We start from the raw sequence: 15925 nt of genomic DNA on the forward strand, positions 1-15925 counted from the left end.
ATTTGCTTAAGCAAAAAAATTCTTGCTTAGTAAAACCAGATTACCGGCCAAGACTCCACTCAATTGTTAAACAACAGTTAAACAACAGCTAAATACTAGTCATAAGCAATGTATATATGGCATGAAATTTTGGCCAGTTACATGTGTAAAATAAGCGAGCTATTTTCGTGCTTAAGCAAATTTTTTGCTTCAGCAGCTCTATGAAATTGGCCCCTGGTCTTTGCCAATTACCAATAGCGCCCATGCCTTAAACGAATACATGTATTTGACCAATGGACTACGGTAAGACTACGGCACTGGTAATTAAACGAATGCCGTGCAGCAAATAATTTGAATAGGAATTTGAGATCTGAGACAAGTTTCCTGTTACAAGTTCTTTTATTAGCATGCAATAATTAGCTTGCCACTTGGAAAGGGTGACCAGCCAAAATCATCATGTCACAGAGGCAGGGGTGTATGCTGTGTTTTTTAGAGGGCAAGGGCACCGAGGCATTTTCTTCTTTGTAAAGGGCATTAGGGCACCCTATTGATGAAATAGCAAATTTGTAGGCCTACTATCAAGTATTTCTAGAGCACCAAGGCAAGCCTGATACTTCACGGAGGCAACGGATGCGATTGCCTCTGTTGCCCCTTGCCATTGCCTTGGTGCCCTTGAAATGCTCCAGTAGAAATTTACATTTCCTCATAGGGTGCCCTTTGCCAAGGAGAAAATGCCTTGGTGCCCTTGCCTTTTCAAAAACGAAGCATACAGGCCTGCCAAGGCAATGACCAGGGGACACGGAGGCAATTGACTTTGTTGCCTCCGTAAAGTATCAGGCCTGATGTCATAGGTACTGTTTCTTGGTTCTCCGTTAATAATTTTTATTGGTTTTGGGGGTTGAACAAAGAATTGACTAGAGTGGGATTCGAACCAACGACCTCCGGATTAACATGCCGGCGCTTCCACCAACTGAGCTATCTAGCCCTAGCCAATATAGGGTTCGATAGCTCAGTTGGTAGTGCGCCGGCACGTTAATCCGGAGGTCGTTCACTCTATTCAATTCTTTGCTCAACCCCAAAAATCATTTCAAAATTTACTTGAGTCAGTTTCCCGTGTGGTTTATACTAGTTTCTATTGGCACAGTAATTAGTTTTTGAAGCACTGAAAAACGAAAGTGAAATTAAACTGAGCTCTGGCAGATGCTAGATGCAGTTGCGATCATACAGGAAATGATACAATGTAGATTCGGATCTTTGCATTTGACACATACATTGTACAGCACTTGATAACCTTGACTGGCTGGTTCACTGAATAACTGGAATAACAACAGGGCCACTGGCCTCTGTTGCCCTGGTCTCTGTTGCCCTGGTGTTGGCCTTGGTGCCCCTTCAGTTCAAAACTTGCCCCATGCCCTTTTCACACTTGTTATGTTACCTGATCTACAGTGTACTACATGAATGGCAAATGGGCAACTTGAGGGAATAGCCACCAATGTCCACTTTCGGATAGGGGCACTAGCGGTAAAATTTAAATTAAAATTTTACTCATAGATTGCTCCTTACTGGAGGAAGATTTGCTCCTTCTTCAAGAGTGAAGTTTAACGGCAGTGGACACTATCGGTAATTACTCAAAACAAAAATACATTCTATAAATGCTCCCAGGAGCTTGCTGCAAATTATCTTTCTGATCTATTGTCTTCTTATAGACGATGTGACCTATGTTTACATTCAAACCGCCCTCTGTTGACAAAACACTATTTACGTCATGTTTCGCCGGGCACTGAGTAGCGTAGTCATAGTAAGATTGCGTACACTTTCTAGCTGGCTGCCAAAACACAAAGGTTTTGCCCGGCGGTATGCGCGCGAATCATGTTATGGTTTTCGTGTGACGTCAGAGGTCACATCGTCTATACACCTGGCAGATAGGGTCTGTGCTCCTCCTCTGATAAATCCCTTCTCTGTGAGCACAGGCCTTCTCAATCTTACCAAGTAAGGTTTCATGCTAATAATTGTTTTGCAAGTACTGTAATTGCACATAAACAATAGTGTTCACTGCCTTTAAACAGCTACCTGAGCGGAATGTTTTCAACAGAAATGGTATTTTAACTTGTTTATAATGCACTTGTTCACCATTTTAATGTAATTTTGATATGTGTACACTTCTGAACTTTTCGTAATTATCGATTAAAAAATCAGGCCCCTACCTAAAGGTTTTTTGAAAAACTAAAAACACTGCTGCCGTTGATAGCGGACGTCAAAGGACAATGCCGCTGACGTCATTTGTGGGAGTTTGCTTTGTTATACATCCACGCTGCAACAAAGCGGCCTTTATCTACTTATGACGTTTTGAGAGTGATTACATAACGGGGCTTTTCGCAAATCTTGCAGAAAAGCTCTGGATAAGGGCATACAAAATGATTGTTTTTTTTACACAATTGAAACCTATTAAATAATCATAATGACTCGATTTCCTTATTCATCAAAAACATTTTAAGTGGAGTTCAGCAAAGTTCATGACTTGACATTTTCGTTCAAGCAGGTCTTTAAGTGCATACAGTGTACTACATGTACATGTACATGTATGTAGTTGCCAAGATAAGGAACTGCACTAAAAATAATAAACACTATCCAACAGGATTTCCTTAGAATGCTTTGAAAGTGTTAACAATTGAAGACTTGGACAACGATTTTTGGCACTGTTTAATTTTGAACGCCGGCCAGTGAGGTTGTGGATACAAAATATGATTCAAACCTACATGTACAGTACAATGTGAGACCCTATTTCTTTTCATCCTGTCTCTGTAAGCACAACAACTTTGCTTAGAACAGGATAGTTTTGCTTAGCATAAACAGGTTACCAGCCAAAATTACATTAAGTTTACATTGTTGTGACTGGTCCCCCACTCACTTTTTGCTTGGCAAAGAATTTTGTCGAGCAGAATTTTCTGCTCTAAACAGCTTTATGAAATTGGGGCCCTCTACTGAAGTGGTGAATTGGGACCTCAGTGTACACACAGTAGCCTACACTAATCAGTAAAGTTCTGTGGTATATTTTTAATGGTATTAGATTATTAATCAATGATAAGCGCCAACAATGTTTGTGATTGCATGCTCATTGTTTGCCCACTTAAAGCCATTGGACACTTTCGGTAAACAGTGTTGTCCAAAGGCCCACACTTCGTGTATCCCAACTTATATAAAATAACAAACCTGTAAAAAATTAGGCTCAATCGGTCATCGAAGGTGGGAAAAAATAACGGGGAAAACCCATCCTTGTTTCAGCACGTTTCACCGTGTCATGACATGTGTTTAAAATAAATCCGTAATTCTCGACAACGAGAATTGATAATTGTTTTAATGTTTTCTCGAAAAGTATAAAAGCATTTCATGGAATAATATTTCAAGAGAAGTCTTTTACCATTACCTTCTGTAAACCCTGTAAGTTATTTATAAATCTGGAACTTTTATTTTTTTCTGTGCCGACAGTGTATAATGGCTTTAACCAAGTGCATGTACGGCTTGTGTTTAAAAAAAATACATTTTAAGGCACTGGACACTTGAAAGTAGTCAAAGACCATCTTCTCACTCGGTAATGTAAATCTCAACATTATGCAAAAAAAAAAAAAAAAAAAAAAAAACCTCTGAAAATTTGAGCTCAATTGGCCATCGAAGTTGCAAGAGACACTAATCCAAGAAAAAACACTCTTGTCAGTCACACAAAGTTGTGTGCTTTCAGATGCTTGATTTCGAGACATCAAAATCAAATTCCGATGTCTCGTAATCAAATTCAAATACTTTAGTGAGAAGTTACTTCAGAGGGAGCCGGTTCTCGCATCAACAGCTCTCCATTGCTTGTTACCTGCAAGTAAGTTTTTATGCTAAAAATTATTTTGAGTAATTACCAATAGTGTCCAGTGCCTTTAAGGTGTTCTCACATTATATAAACCACCCCCCTGCTTTTAAAGGAGCACGTTACCTTGGATCAGTCAAGTTGGTCTTTGAAAAGCGTTTGTAACTAATTTTTATAACATGCATAGGGCTGGGTAGAAAGATAATGTAAAAGTAGAATACAATGATCCGCACAAACATGCCTCGAAATTGCACTGTTTTCTTTTTACCTAGTACCGGTAGACTTACACGGTCGGGCATTTATGGGAGTAAAATTTTTGACTCCCATAAATGGCCGACCGTGATAGTTCGCACAGTAAAAGGAAAACCATGCAATGTCGAGGCACACTTGTGTGGATCATTGTATTCTACTGAAACATCTTTCCAACCATTATGCATTTTATACAAAACGGTTACAAACGCTTTTTATAGACCAACATGTCCAATCCAAGGCAACGTGTTCCTTTAAAGGGTGGCTGCAGTGTTTTTTTAAATAATCTAAACGATTAAACATGACTTTTTAAACCTGAAATATTTTTTTATGTTTTTTATTAAATGCGCAAGCATTTTAAAATTTTTTTTCAAGAGAGTAGGGGAACCCACCCCGCTCCTAAAAGGGGCATAACGTGACGCCATGTCGGGAACCCGAGCCGTCGGGCCCCTTGGCTGTGTTCATATAGAGACGTGTGCACTGTGTGGCCTGGTACCTAGGCGCGTGTAGTTAGGGACCAGACTCTTTTTGCCGTCGATATGTTTGAATTCCCGACGTGACATCGATGGTAGGGGGGGCAGTAACAATCCACAAAAGGGGGGCATGACTTATTCGCTAATTACGCAAGTGAGATATGTCGGGGGAAAAAACAAAACACATTTTATTGAGGTTCAATACATACATGTATATCAGAAATAAATGACAGCAAAATTAACTGTTTTATTTTAATTCACTGCAGCATCCCTTTAATGCACAAACAAATTGATATCTTTGTACAGAAGATCAAAGTTCAGTTGTTGCAGGAGCAGGAGCATGCATTGTGGGATTACCAGATGTCAGATGCAGTTAAAGTGTATGAATAATTTGATGAATTACATGTACACGAGGAAATTATTACATTGATAATGGGTTTTAATAGTGAATGGATGATGGAGTACACTGGCAAAACTCACTACTAAAATGGATTGCCCATAAAGTTGTCACAAAAACTCCCTACCTAAAACGAATTGCCCATCAATACAAGTCGGTGACAGCAATTGTCTCGGTGCTCTGTGCTTGTTTTTTCTCAAAAACTACAGCACCTCAGCAAGCAATATTTTAAGGAAAGATTTCTACTATCAACCTTCAAACTGTTTGAGTTTTAAATGTAAATCTGTGGACATTGTGTTTTGTGTCCTACAAAAAGTATTGAGACCCTTTAAAGGAACGTTACAGAATTGGTAAGAAATAAAAATCGTGAAGATCACGGAGTAACATAAAACTTACACAGTCTAATGATGACGATAGTAGAAAACATCCCTTGAAATATTTCTGTCTGAAATTTCATATTTGATGAGAATTAAATAATATAATTTTGTGTTCGGAGTTTATCGCTCAGTGAATGTTTTATTCATTTTTTTTTTTGCATCGATGCAATGCAAAATTTGTAATCGGTTTTTTACTATTCTCTCATGACCCAGATGGCCGATCGATCTCAAACTTCTACAGGTTTGTCAGTTTACATATGTACAAATGTATGGTGGATTACATGAAGTGCTTTCACTGCCATAATGTTTTTGCTAGCTAAACCAATTCTGTAATGTTCCTTTAACTTAAATTCCTCACAATGACAAAACTATAGTACATGTACATGTACAATGTAGGCCTCAAACAAAAATATTTTAATCTTACACTTGCATACGTACAGAGCAGATGTTTTTTTTTTTGAAGGCAGTGGACACTATTGGTAATTACTCAAAATAATTATCAGCATAAAACCTCATTTGGTAACAAGTAATGGGGAGAGGTTGATAGTATAAAACTTCGTGAGAAACAGCTCCCTCTGAAGTGACGTAGTTTTCGAGAAAGAAGTAATTTTCCACGAATTTGATTTCGAGACCTCAAGTTTAGAATTTGAGGTCTCGAAATCAAGCATATGAAAGCATACAACTCAGGTGACAAGGGTGTTTTTTTCTTTCATAGTTATCTCGCAACTCCGACGACCAATCGAGCTCAAATTTTCACAGGTTTGTTATTTTATGCATAAAATGTTGAGATACACCATGTGAGAAAACTGGCCTTTGACAATTACCAATAGTGTCCACTGTCTTTAAAAAGCACTGCATACTGTACTCGCAATTTTGAGAGTATGTACAATATGCCTAGCAGTCCTGTGTATTTTCCCCTTAAAAATGTAAAGCCCTGTAATCGGTTATCATGTTTGTGTGTTACACATTCATATAAAACAAACCTGTGAATGTAATACATAATAATAAAAGGTATTTATAATGCGCTTTTCCAAAACTTGATCAAAGCGCATAAGAAAGAAAAGGATAAACTAGGCCTAAAACTAGCAAGAAACAAACCATAATCTACTATTTAGGAAAGAGATTAGTTTTAATTTTTTTCTTAAAACTTTTAAAAGTAACAACACAAGAAGATTTACGGACAATAATTGGGAGAGTGTTCCAAAGTTCAGCAGCAGAGTGTAAGAAAGCGTGTTTTCCATTTATAAGTTAATCTAGATTCATGAGTGTTAAGCTGAGTTTTATCGGAAGGAGAACGGAGTCCTGGACGGTGAGTTTGGCGAAGAAGAAACATATTAGACAAATAAGGTGGAGCAATGCCATTTAAACATTTAAAAACAATAGACGAGTTTTGAATTGGATGCGCTTCTCCTCGGGAAGCCAGTGTAGTTTAGCGAGTAAGGGGGATCCATGAGCTCTCCAACAGTTCACAGTGAGAACAAGTTTGGCAGCTCTCAGGCTGTATTGAATACCGGTGAGGCGTTTAAGATTTGATTTGGTGATTCCAGACAACAGGGAGTTACAATAGTCAAGACGAGAAGTGACAAGACAGCGAATGTACAATGTATCTGCACACAATTAGCACACAAAACCACAATCAGCTAACTGTGACTGTAGAATATCATGCATAATTTGCAAACTGCATGCTGCGCAAGCCTCTTCATGCGAGTGTGAAACATCTTGTACACAGCCAGCCAGCGAGGCAATACATGTATGTAGGTACTTACAATGTACACATCAGACACACTCTCCCCCTGTCAGTCTACAATGTACATGTACAATGTACTATCATCAACCCTTCGTCGTTTTGCATCTTAGAGGGTTTAACACAATGTCCACAGATTTTTATGTCAAACTAAAATGTAAATCTGTGGACAAAGTGTTTTGTTTTACAAAAAAGTAACCAAAATCCTGCACTGCCATGACTGCTATCAACTTCACCAAACTTTTCCAATTTAGGACTAAGATAAGATAAGATAAGATAAGAACTTTATTATCCCACACTGGGGAAATTAAAATTAGTTTGCAAATTATGAATGATATTTCTATAGTCACAGTACGCTACAAACTATTTTCTCAAAAACTTAAAGTTACTTCAGAGGGAGCCTTTTTTTATGTTTTATACTATCAACAGAGCTCCATTTCTCGTTACTACATGTATGATGTATGTTGTTAGATTTTATGCTAACAATATTACCAATAGTGTCCAGTGCCTCAAAGGACAATGGACACTATTGACCAGTCTTCTCACTTTGTATATCTCAACATACGCAGAAAATAACAAACCTGTGAAAATTTGAGCTTGATTGGTCGTCGGAGTTGCTAGATAATTACATGAAAGAAAAAACACCCTTGTCACATGAAGTTGTGTACTTTCATACATGCTTGATTGTGAGACCTCAAATTCTAAACTTGAGGTCTCAAAATCAAATTCGTGGAAAATACTTCTTTCTGGAAAACTATGTCACTTCAGAGGGAGCTGTTTCTCACAAGATTTTATACCATCAACCTCTCCCCAATACTCGTAATCAATTTAACATCTATTATATCGTTGCGGTACTCGCTGCCAAAACATAGGATTCGAACTGCCTCTAGCTGCCGGGCAACCTCGGTAGTCTAGTTGGTAAGACACTGCTCTAGAATTGCAAGGGTCGTGGGTTCGAATCCCACCCGAGTAACATGCCTGTGATATTTTTTCACAGGACTCGGGAAAGTGCTGAGTATACAGTGCTAACACACATCGGTGTATGGGTAAAAACCAAAATTAATATAATCAAGAAAGGTTTTGTGCTAATAATTATTTTGAGTAATTACCAATAGTGTCCAGTGCCTAAAGTAGACTGCAAGTAAGCTTGGGCGATATCACGATATTATCGAATATCGCAATATTAATTTGGAAACGATTTCGATATCGTATGGATTTGGTTTTAATCGAAATATCGATACATGTATATCGCGATATATCGCGATATATCGTGATATCGATTAAATATCGCGATGTATTTGCTAGCTTAGACATCTTGCACCCCATAGGTTTGGAGTAAAACCAGAAGAATAGGTCATTAGAACACTTCTCTTATGCTATGACTGTCTCTTCTACAACTTTCACTTGGAGTTTGAAGACTGATGATGTCAAATTTAATTAATCGCGATTATATCGAATATCGCGATAGATTGTCGGCAATATATCATGAATAAAATAAACCAATATCGCCCAAGCTTAACTGCAAGGTGAAGGTCGCTCCACTGCAAGGTGAAACAGCCCTGATGCACACTGTGTGATCATGCATGGTGTACATTGTAGAATCTCCAAGTCCTTATCTCAACATGGCTCATGTTCAATACTGTGTCACTTTGAAAGACACACCATGGAGGTAGAAATTACCATAGAGCTATATATATTGACTAGAGCGCTAACACCCCGTTATACACACACTAAGGTTGGGAGCCGTGTGGGCGCATCCATGTTTATGTAAAAACCAATACAAAAGCTTTAAATTTTGTACGGCAATTGTACGGCTATTTGCATGATAGTGCGTTTGTTCTTTTTTATGTGCCACCGAACAAAAAATGCAGTAATTGTAAACGCACAATCTGCTGATCAGCGCACAAACTGCGAGCGTCATGTGCTTCATGATTAAAAGGCGCGTTTACTTTTTGTAATACGGCAATCACGTCGAAGTTACGGTTTTCGTAGCACGGACGTACGCGAGTGGACAGTTGCGTACATATAAGCACACAAAGAATGTAAAATAATCGCGGCAATGTGTGTTCTCTTAAAATTCCGAATTCACGCAACACATCAAACATGTCTGCGCCCAGGGTGGCTTCAAAACGCAGAGCAAGTTTAGTTAGCGCTCTTGTCAATATAATAGCTCTATGGAAATGACACACACAAGCAGAGGTTGTCTGAGAGCAATTATGCAGCCGATTATTAACCTCTAAAAAATTAATACACTTTTACTAGATGTTTGTGTCAGAGTTTAGGACAATTGTTTCAAAATGGTATACATGTACATAATCTCCTTCATAATAGCAACATTCATGTATCTGTGGAGTCTTACATGTAGCTTGATGACGTCGTCATGTTCTTATTCTTATTCTTTATTTGGCCAATAAACAATTACAAATACAAGCAGACAGTACATGTATGTCAAATAGATAATATAAGTACATGTACAAAAGTAAATACAAAGCAAGAAAAACAATAAGGGCACAGGAAATGATAAAATAACCCTAATGTGATGGCCAGGATCAACAAAAGTATAATTAAACACTGTAGCTCACTGGAATAGTCTTCCTCAATCTGTTCGTTTAGCCAATTCCCTGAGTTCCTTCAAATTCCAATTAAAAACCCACCTCTATCCTAAGTTACTCTAGATCGAATCATTGTTAATTGCATTGTTTTGTCTGTAAAGCATGTAGTTTATCTTTTGTTTTGTTGCTATTGTATTTCGTTAGCGCTTTGTATCGCTTTTGTAAAAAGCGCTTTATAAGTAAGGTTATTATTATTATTATTATAGCTCGAAAGCCTGTTAATCCAGTCACATAGGGAATGTGTCACGTGGTATTGCTTTACCTGTGCATTTTTCAAAGCGATAACCAAAAGTTCGACTGAGGTGAAACTTGGTGTTGTTAGTCAAGAACATTTACTTCTTGAACTCGAATATACGACATGATGGCGTCAACATGTTGTTTTGAAAATTTTTGCAATTTTGATCATTTATTACAAATCTTGAGAACAAAGCAAGGTACAATATTTTGTTTTGTTTACACCAGGCTTTTACTCCTGGAATTCGAACACCTACATGTAGGCCTATAGTTTGTTCACAAACTCTCAATCTAGTAATGGTGAAAGACTTCTCTTGAAATATTACACCATGAAATACTTTACTTTTTGAGAAAACATTAAAACAATATCAATTCTCGATAGCGAGAATTACGGATTTATTTTTAACACATGTGTATGTCATGACACGGCGAAACGTGGGGAAACAAGGGTGGGTTGTCCCGTTATTTTCTCCCGACTCCGATGATTGATTGAGCCTAAATTTTCACAGGTTTGTTATTTTATATAAGTTGTGGTACACGAAGTGTGGGCCTTGGACAATACTGTTTACCGAAAGTGTCCAATGGCTTTAACACAGCTAAAACATGTAAAAGTAGTAGTCAGTTGTGGAAATAGTCGGGGGAAAGTCCCATACAGCTCTCCTTCACTAACATCATGTACAACAGTATCACCCAACCATGCTAACTCAGTATTATGCAAATTATATGATATAAAATATAAAAATTACTCAACATTGCGCAAGAACCAACTGAGTGTGGGAAAAACCCCTGGATGGACTAAAAAACTTGATGAGTGACGTACAAAATGTATGATATACACTTTGCAGTGTATAGTAGTACCATGAGTATAAACATAGAGTATAAAGGACAGTGTCTGTAGATCTGCAATACAACTTACAAGGGTTTGCCCATGGATGGATAACTCTTTATGTATACTACCTGTAGTGGTACATTACACTAGGCCAAGTGAATTAAATAACATGTTGCTTGTCTGAACTTTTTGAAAAGTTGGACAGGGAGGTCCTTGTTATTTGTTATTTTCAGTTGTTTTGTTATTTTTTTTCAAGATGGCAACCATGTCATGTCTAAAGATGGATGCCATCATCGTATTTGAAGATGGTTTTATGGTTTAATGTCATGTCCTCCAATTCTGTTTAAAGTCGACACGTTCTGTGTCCATTTCGTTACAAATTTTTCTTCTTTCCAAGAGTCATTGCTTTTGCTCGAAAAAGTGTGTGTGGCATCACGCCCTGGTGCAAAGACCTATTATGGCACAGTGGAATTATTTTTGTTTATAGTTAAAGGGATGCTGCAGTGAATTCAAACAAAACAGTTAATTTTGCTGTAAATTATTTCTGATATTGTATTGAACATCAATAAAATGTGTTTTGTTTTTTCCCCGACATATCTCACTTGCATAATTAGCGAATAAGTCATGCCCCCCCCATTTTGTGGATTATTACCGCCCCCCCTACCATCGACGCCACGTCGGGAATTCAAACATATCGTCGGCAAAAAGAGTCTGGTTCCTAACTACACGCGCCTAGGTACCAGGCCACACAATGCACATGTCTCTATATGCACACAGCCAAGGGACCCGACGACTCAGGTTCCCGACATGTCGTCACATGAAGGCTCCCTTTTAGGGGCGGGGTGGGTTCCCCTAATCTCTTGAAAACCACTTTTAAAATACTTGCGCATTTAAATAAAAAAATTTAAAAAATATTTCAGGTTTAAAAAGTCATGTTTAATCGTTTAAATTAAAAAAACAACAACACTGCAGCCACCCTTTAATAAATAGAAGACAAAAATCAGTGCGGCATCAAAAATCGGAGCGGGTGGGGACGAGCAACTTGATATTGATTTTACTTGGCCCTACATACTACTACAATGTATTTTGTATGCATTGTCCACTTCTCTCAGAGTCTGTAGGAGGAATCTGAATGAACAAGTTTGAAAATCTCCGCGATTCCCCTCGATTGTATTCTAAATTATTGTCAGAAATTGCCCCGATGAAAATGTTGGCAGTTCAGTTCTGGATTTTGGGGGGATTTTTAAAAATTAATTTGTAGTTTATATTAATCCGAATTTCTTTTTTTGTTGTTGCAAATTTCAGAAAATGGCGGTAAAGTGAAAGAAGAATTTGAAAAGATGATTTTGAAAGCTCCTTGACCGACACTCAACCCACCGAAGATCCTATCCCAACTGAAGATCCAGTCCCAACTGATGATCATATCTCAACTGATGATCAAATCCCAACTGATGATCATATCCCAACTGATGTTCATATCCCAACTGATGCAAGGTTGTCCCAACTACCGATCATATCCCAACTGAGGATCATATCCCAACTGCCGATCCTAGCCCAAGCGATGCAAGGCTGTCTTCAAGAGGGACAACATAATTAAGTTCAAAGGAGAGTACATCGCTAAAGTCCAGATCAATTGATTTGTAGATTTGGAGAGCAAAGTTGATTTTGACGTCAAACGAATATTAAACTTTTTTTAAAGACATTTTTTTAGGATTTTTTTTTTATGATTTCGTAACAAGCAGATCCACCAAATATAACTTTAAAACAATGATATCATGTGAACTACCCTCCTGAACAATTTTGAATAACAAGTCTTCCTACGGTTTCGTCGTGACGTCACCACCATGGCGGGCAAGAAACTCCAAGACCGTACCTTCCACATCGCTGTCGTCGGCTTGTCTGGCGACGAGCGCACCAAAGGCTCGGTCGGAGTCGGGAAATCCTGCCTCTGCAATCGGTTTGTCCGGCCGCACGCCGACGACTTCTACAAGGATCACATCTCGATTATCAGTCAGATCGATTTCAGCGGGCGGGTGATAAACAACGACCATTTCTTGTACTGGGGAGAGGTGAATAAACAGTTGGAGGATGGGTCGTCGGTGACGTGCAGCATCATGGAGCTGACGGAGTTCATCGATGATCAGTCGTTCCAGCCGCTGCGTGGACACGGCGACAAGGATTACAAGAAGAGATGCAAGAGTAGTCTGTCGTCGGCGGAGAAACTGATGTACATATGCAAAGACCAATTAGGTGAGTACAGACTGGGCTTAGTGAGTACCTTCGTTGTCAGGTAGGGAGGGGGTCAACGGTATGGATGTAGACAGTCTGGCACCTAGTGTCGGTTTCATAAGGTTGCTCATGTTACACGCGACTGACTACCTTGGGCCAATCTCATAGAGCTGCTTAGTAGAAAAAAATTGCTTAAATGTATTCATATGTGTATTAACAATTGTAGGATGTAATAGTGTTATTGCGATTAAATTAATGTTGGAAAATGTGAATTTCACAACAATAGACTTTCATCGTACAGTTAAAGGAACACGTTGCCTTGGATCGGACGAGTTGGTCAAAACAAAAGCGTTTGTAACCGTTTTTTATAAAATACATATGGTTGGAAAGATGTTTTAAAAGTAGAATACAATGATCCACACAAGTTTGCCTCGAAATTGCGTGGTTTTCCTTCTACTGTGCGAACTAACATGGTCGGCCATTTATGGGAGTCAAAATTTTGACCCCCATAAATGGCCGACGTGTTAGTCGACAAGGTAAAAGGAAAACCACGCAATTTCGAGGCATGTTTGTGTGGATCATTGTATTCTACTTTTACAACATCTTTCTACCCATATGCATTTTATAAAAAACGGTTACAAACGCTTTTCAAAGACCAAGTCGACCGATCCAAGGCAACGTGTTCCTTTAACATTTTTCATTCCCAGGTAGGAAAGCTCAACTTTTTCATTCCCAGGTAGAGAAGGTAAACTTTACGGATGGAGACAGCGGTTCTGACAGTCTGGCACCTAGTATCAGTTTCATATGGTTACTAATGTTAGCCTGACTGACTATTGGGTAACAGAGTTCTGGGGCCACCATGGAGATGTTGTTGAAGTAGAAAATATTACTTTAACGACAATGGACACTATTGGTAATTGTAAAAGACCAGTCTTCTCATTTGGTGTATCTCAACATGCATAAAATAACAAAGTTCTTGTAAAAATTTGAGCATGATTGGTCGTCGGAGTTGCGATATAACTATGGAAGAAAAAAACACCCTTGTCACACGAAGTTGTGTGCTTTCAGATGCTTGATTTAGAGACCTCAAATTCTAAACTTGAGGTCTCAAAATCAAATTCATGGAAAATTACTTCTTTCTCGAAAACTTTGTCACTTCAGAGTGAGCCGTTTCTCACAATGTTTTATACTATCAACCTCTCCCCATTACTCGTTACCAAATGAGGTTTTATGATGAAATTATTTTGAGTAATTACCAATAGTGTCCACTGCCTTTCAAGGCAGTGGACACTAGTGGTTATTGTCAAAGACTAGCCTTCACAGTTGGTGTATCTCAACATGCATAAAATAACAAACCTGTGTAAATTTGAGCTCAATCGGTCATCGGACTTGCAAGATAATAATGAAAGAAAAAAACACCCTTGTCTCACGAAGTTGTGTGCGTTTAGATGGTTGATTTCGAGACCTCTAAAGTGTTAAATCTGAGGTCTTGAAATCAAATTCATGGAAAATTACTTCTTTCTCAAAAACTATGGCACTTCAGAGGGAGTCGTTTCTCACAGTGTTTGTTACCATCAACCTCTCCCCATTACTCGCACCAAGAAAGGTTTTATGCTAATAAGTATTTTGAGTAATTACTTAAAGCGTTTGTGCTACATGTACGCAATAACTATTTCTGGCCCAAAGCTGAAACCATGGCCTCGGGCCTGCAGTCAAGTGTTTTTTTTTTATTAGAATGCCTTTAGAATCATGGAAAATGTCCTGTTTTGGAAACATGGTGGCCTATCGCCTTATTAAACAGGATAGGCCACCATGTTGCAAAAAAAAGAGAAAGACTCTGCTAGGGTCGAAACATCAGGCCATTAACTATTTTTTGCCCAAAACAAAAGGAAACATTTAAGTTCCAGGACAATTGTCTCAAATTTGGATAATTATTAAAGGCAGTGGACACTATTGTTTATTACTCAAGATAATAATTAGCATAAAAACCTACTCGGTTATGAGGGATAGAGAGCTGTTGATAGTATTAAACATTGTTAGAAACGGCTCCCTCTGAAGTAACATAGTTTTTGAGAAAGAAGTAATTTTCCACGAATTTGATTTCAAGACCTCAGATTTTATGAAAGTCCAATTGGACGTGTTTTTGGTAGTCACTAGCAACCGCCTTGTTCACCAAAGTATAAATAGCTAAAAAAAAGAAAGGCTACCAGCCAAAAACAGTCATTGCTGTGACTGGTACCAAAATTTATTTCTTGTTTTAGCTAAGAAATTTGCTGAGCAGAAGTTTCTGCTACATGTACATGTACACAGCTTAAGCCCCAAAAAAATGTCAGTTGATCGTCCCCGCCCGCATCCATTTTTACTATTTGTTTTCTTTCGATTTTTGTAAAAAAAAAAAAAAAAAAAAACTTTCAAAAGGACTGTCTGAGAGGTGATTTTCCTGAATCTAACATGATGCTCTAGAACACGTGTGTTTCATAAGTGAAGGCCTACCAGCAAATATTTTCTAGTGTTTTACGTACATAATCCAACCCTGTTAACCCGGTTCCTCATACAAAAAATAGATATAAAATAAGTTTGCGGTGGGTTCAAACTGAAGAATTGAGAGGCTTTTTAAAATAAAAAATATAAATTAGAAAGGCCAACTCTGTTTGGAAAAATCCGGATGATCAACTGGAATTTGTTATTTTTTTTGCCCTTACTGGGGCAAGTCCCATACTCAGCTGATGAAGTTGGACAAGTAGGCCTACATTGTATTATTAATTTTGGTTTTTACCCAAACACCGATGTGTGTTTGCACTGTATACTCAATACTTTCCTGAGTCCTGTGAACAAATATTTCCACAGTCATATAACTCGATGGGATTCGAACCCACAACCCTTGCAATTCTTCCAACTAGCAGTGTCTTCCAACTAGACTACCAAGATTGCCCGGTAGAATCCTATGTTTTG

At 38.3% G+C, this 15925-nt stretch overlaps 1 protein-coding gene across 10 annotated transcripts in view; it reads left to right on the top strand.

Annotated features, from left to right (window-relative positions):
• The window catches only part of LOC139942899 (rho GTPase-activating protein 5-like), a 91993-nt gene that overhangs the window by 9323 nt on the left and 66745 nt on the right, over positions 1-15925 (top strand). For all 10 annotated transcript variants that reach the window (XM_071939707.1, XM_071939713.1, XM_071939708.1 and 7 more), the window contains exon 2: positions 12050-12994. In XM_071939707.1, the coding sequence (XP_071795808.1) occupies positions 12589-12994 (406 nt within the window). In that variant the 5' untranslated portion in view covers positions 12050-12588. The remainder of the gene's footprint in view (positions 1-12049; positions 12995-15925) is intronic.

Source organism: Asterias amurensis, chromosome 10 (assembly GCF_032118995.1).
Source record: "Asterias amurensis chromosome 10, ASM3211899v1".
In the NCBI taxonomy this organism is placed as follows: Eukaryota; Metazoa; Echinodermata; class Asteroidea; order Forcipulatida; family Asteriidae; genus Asterias; species Asterias amurensis.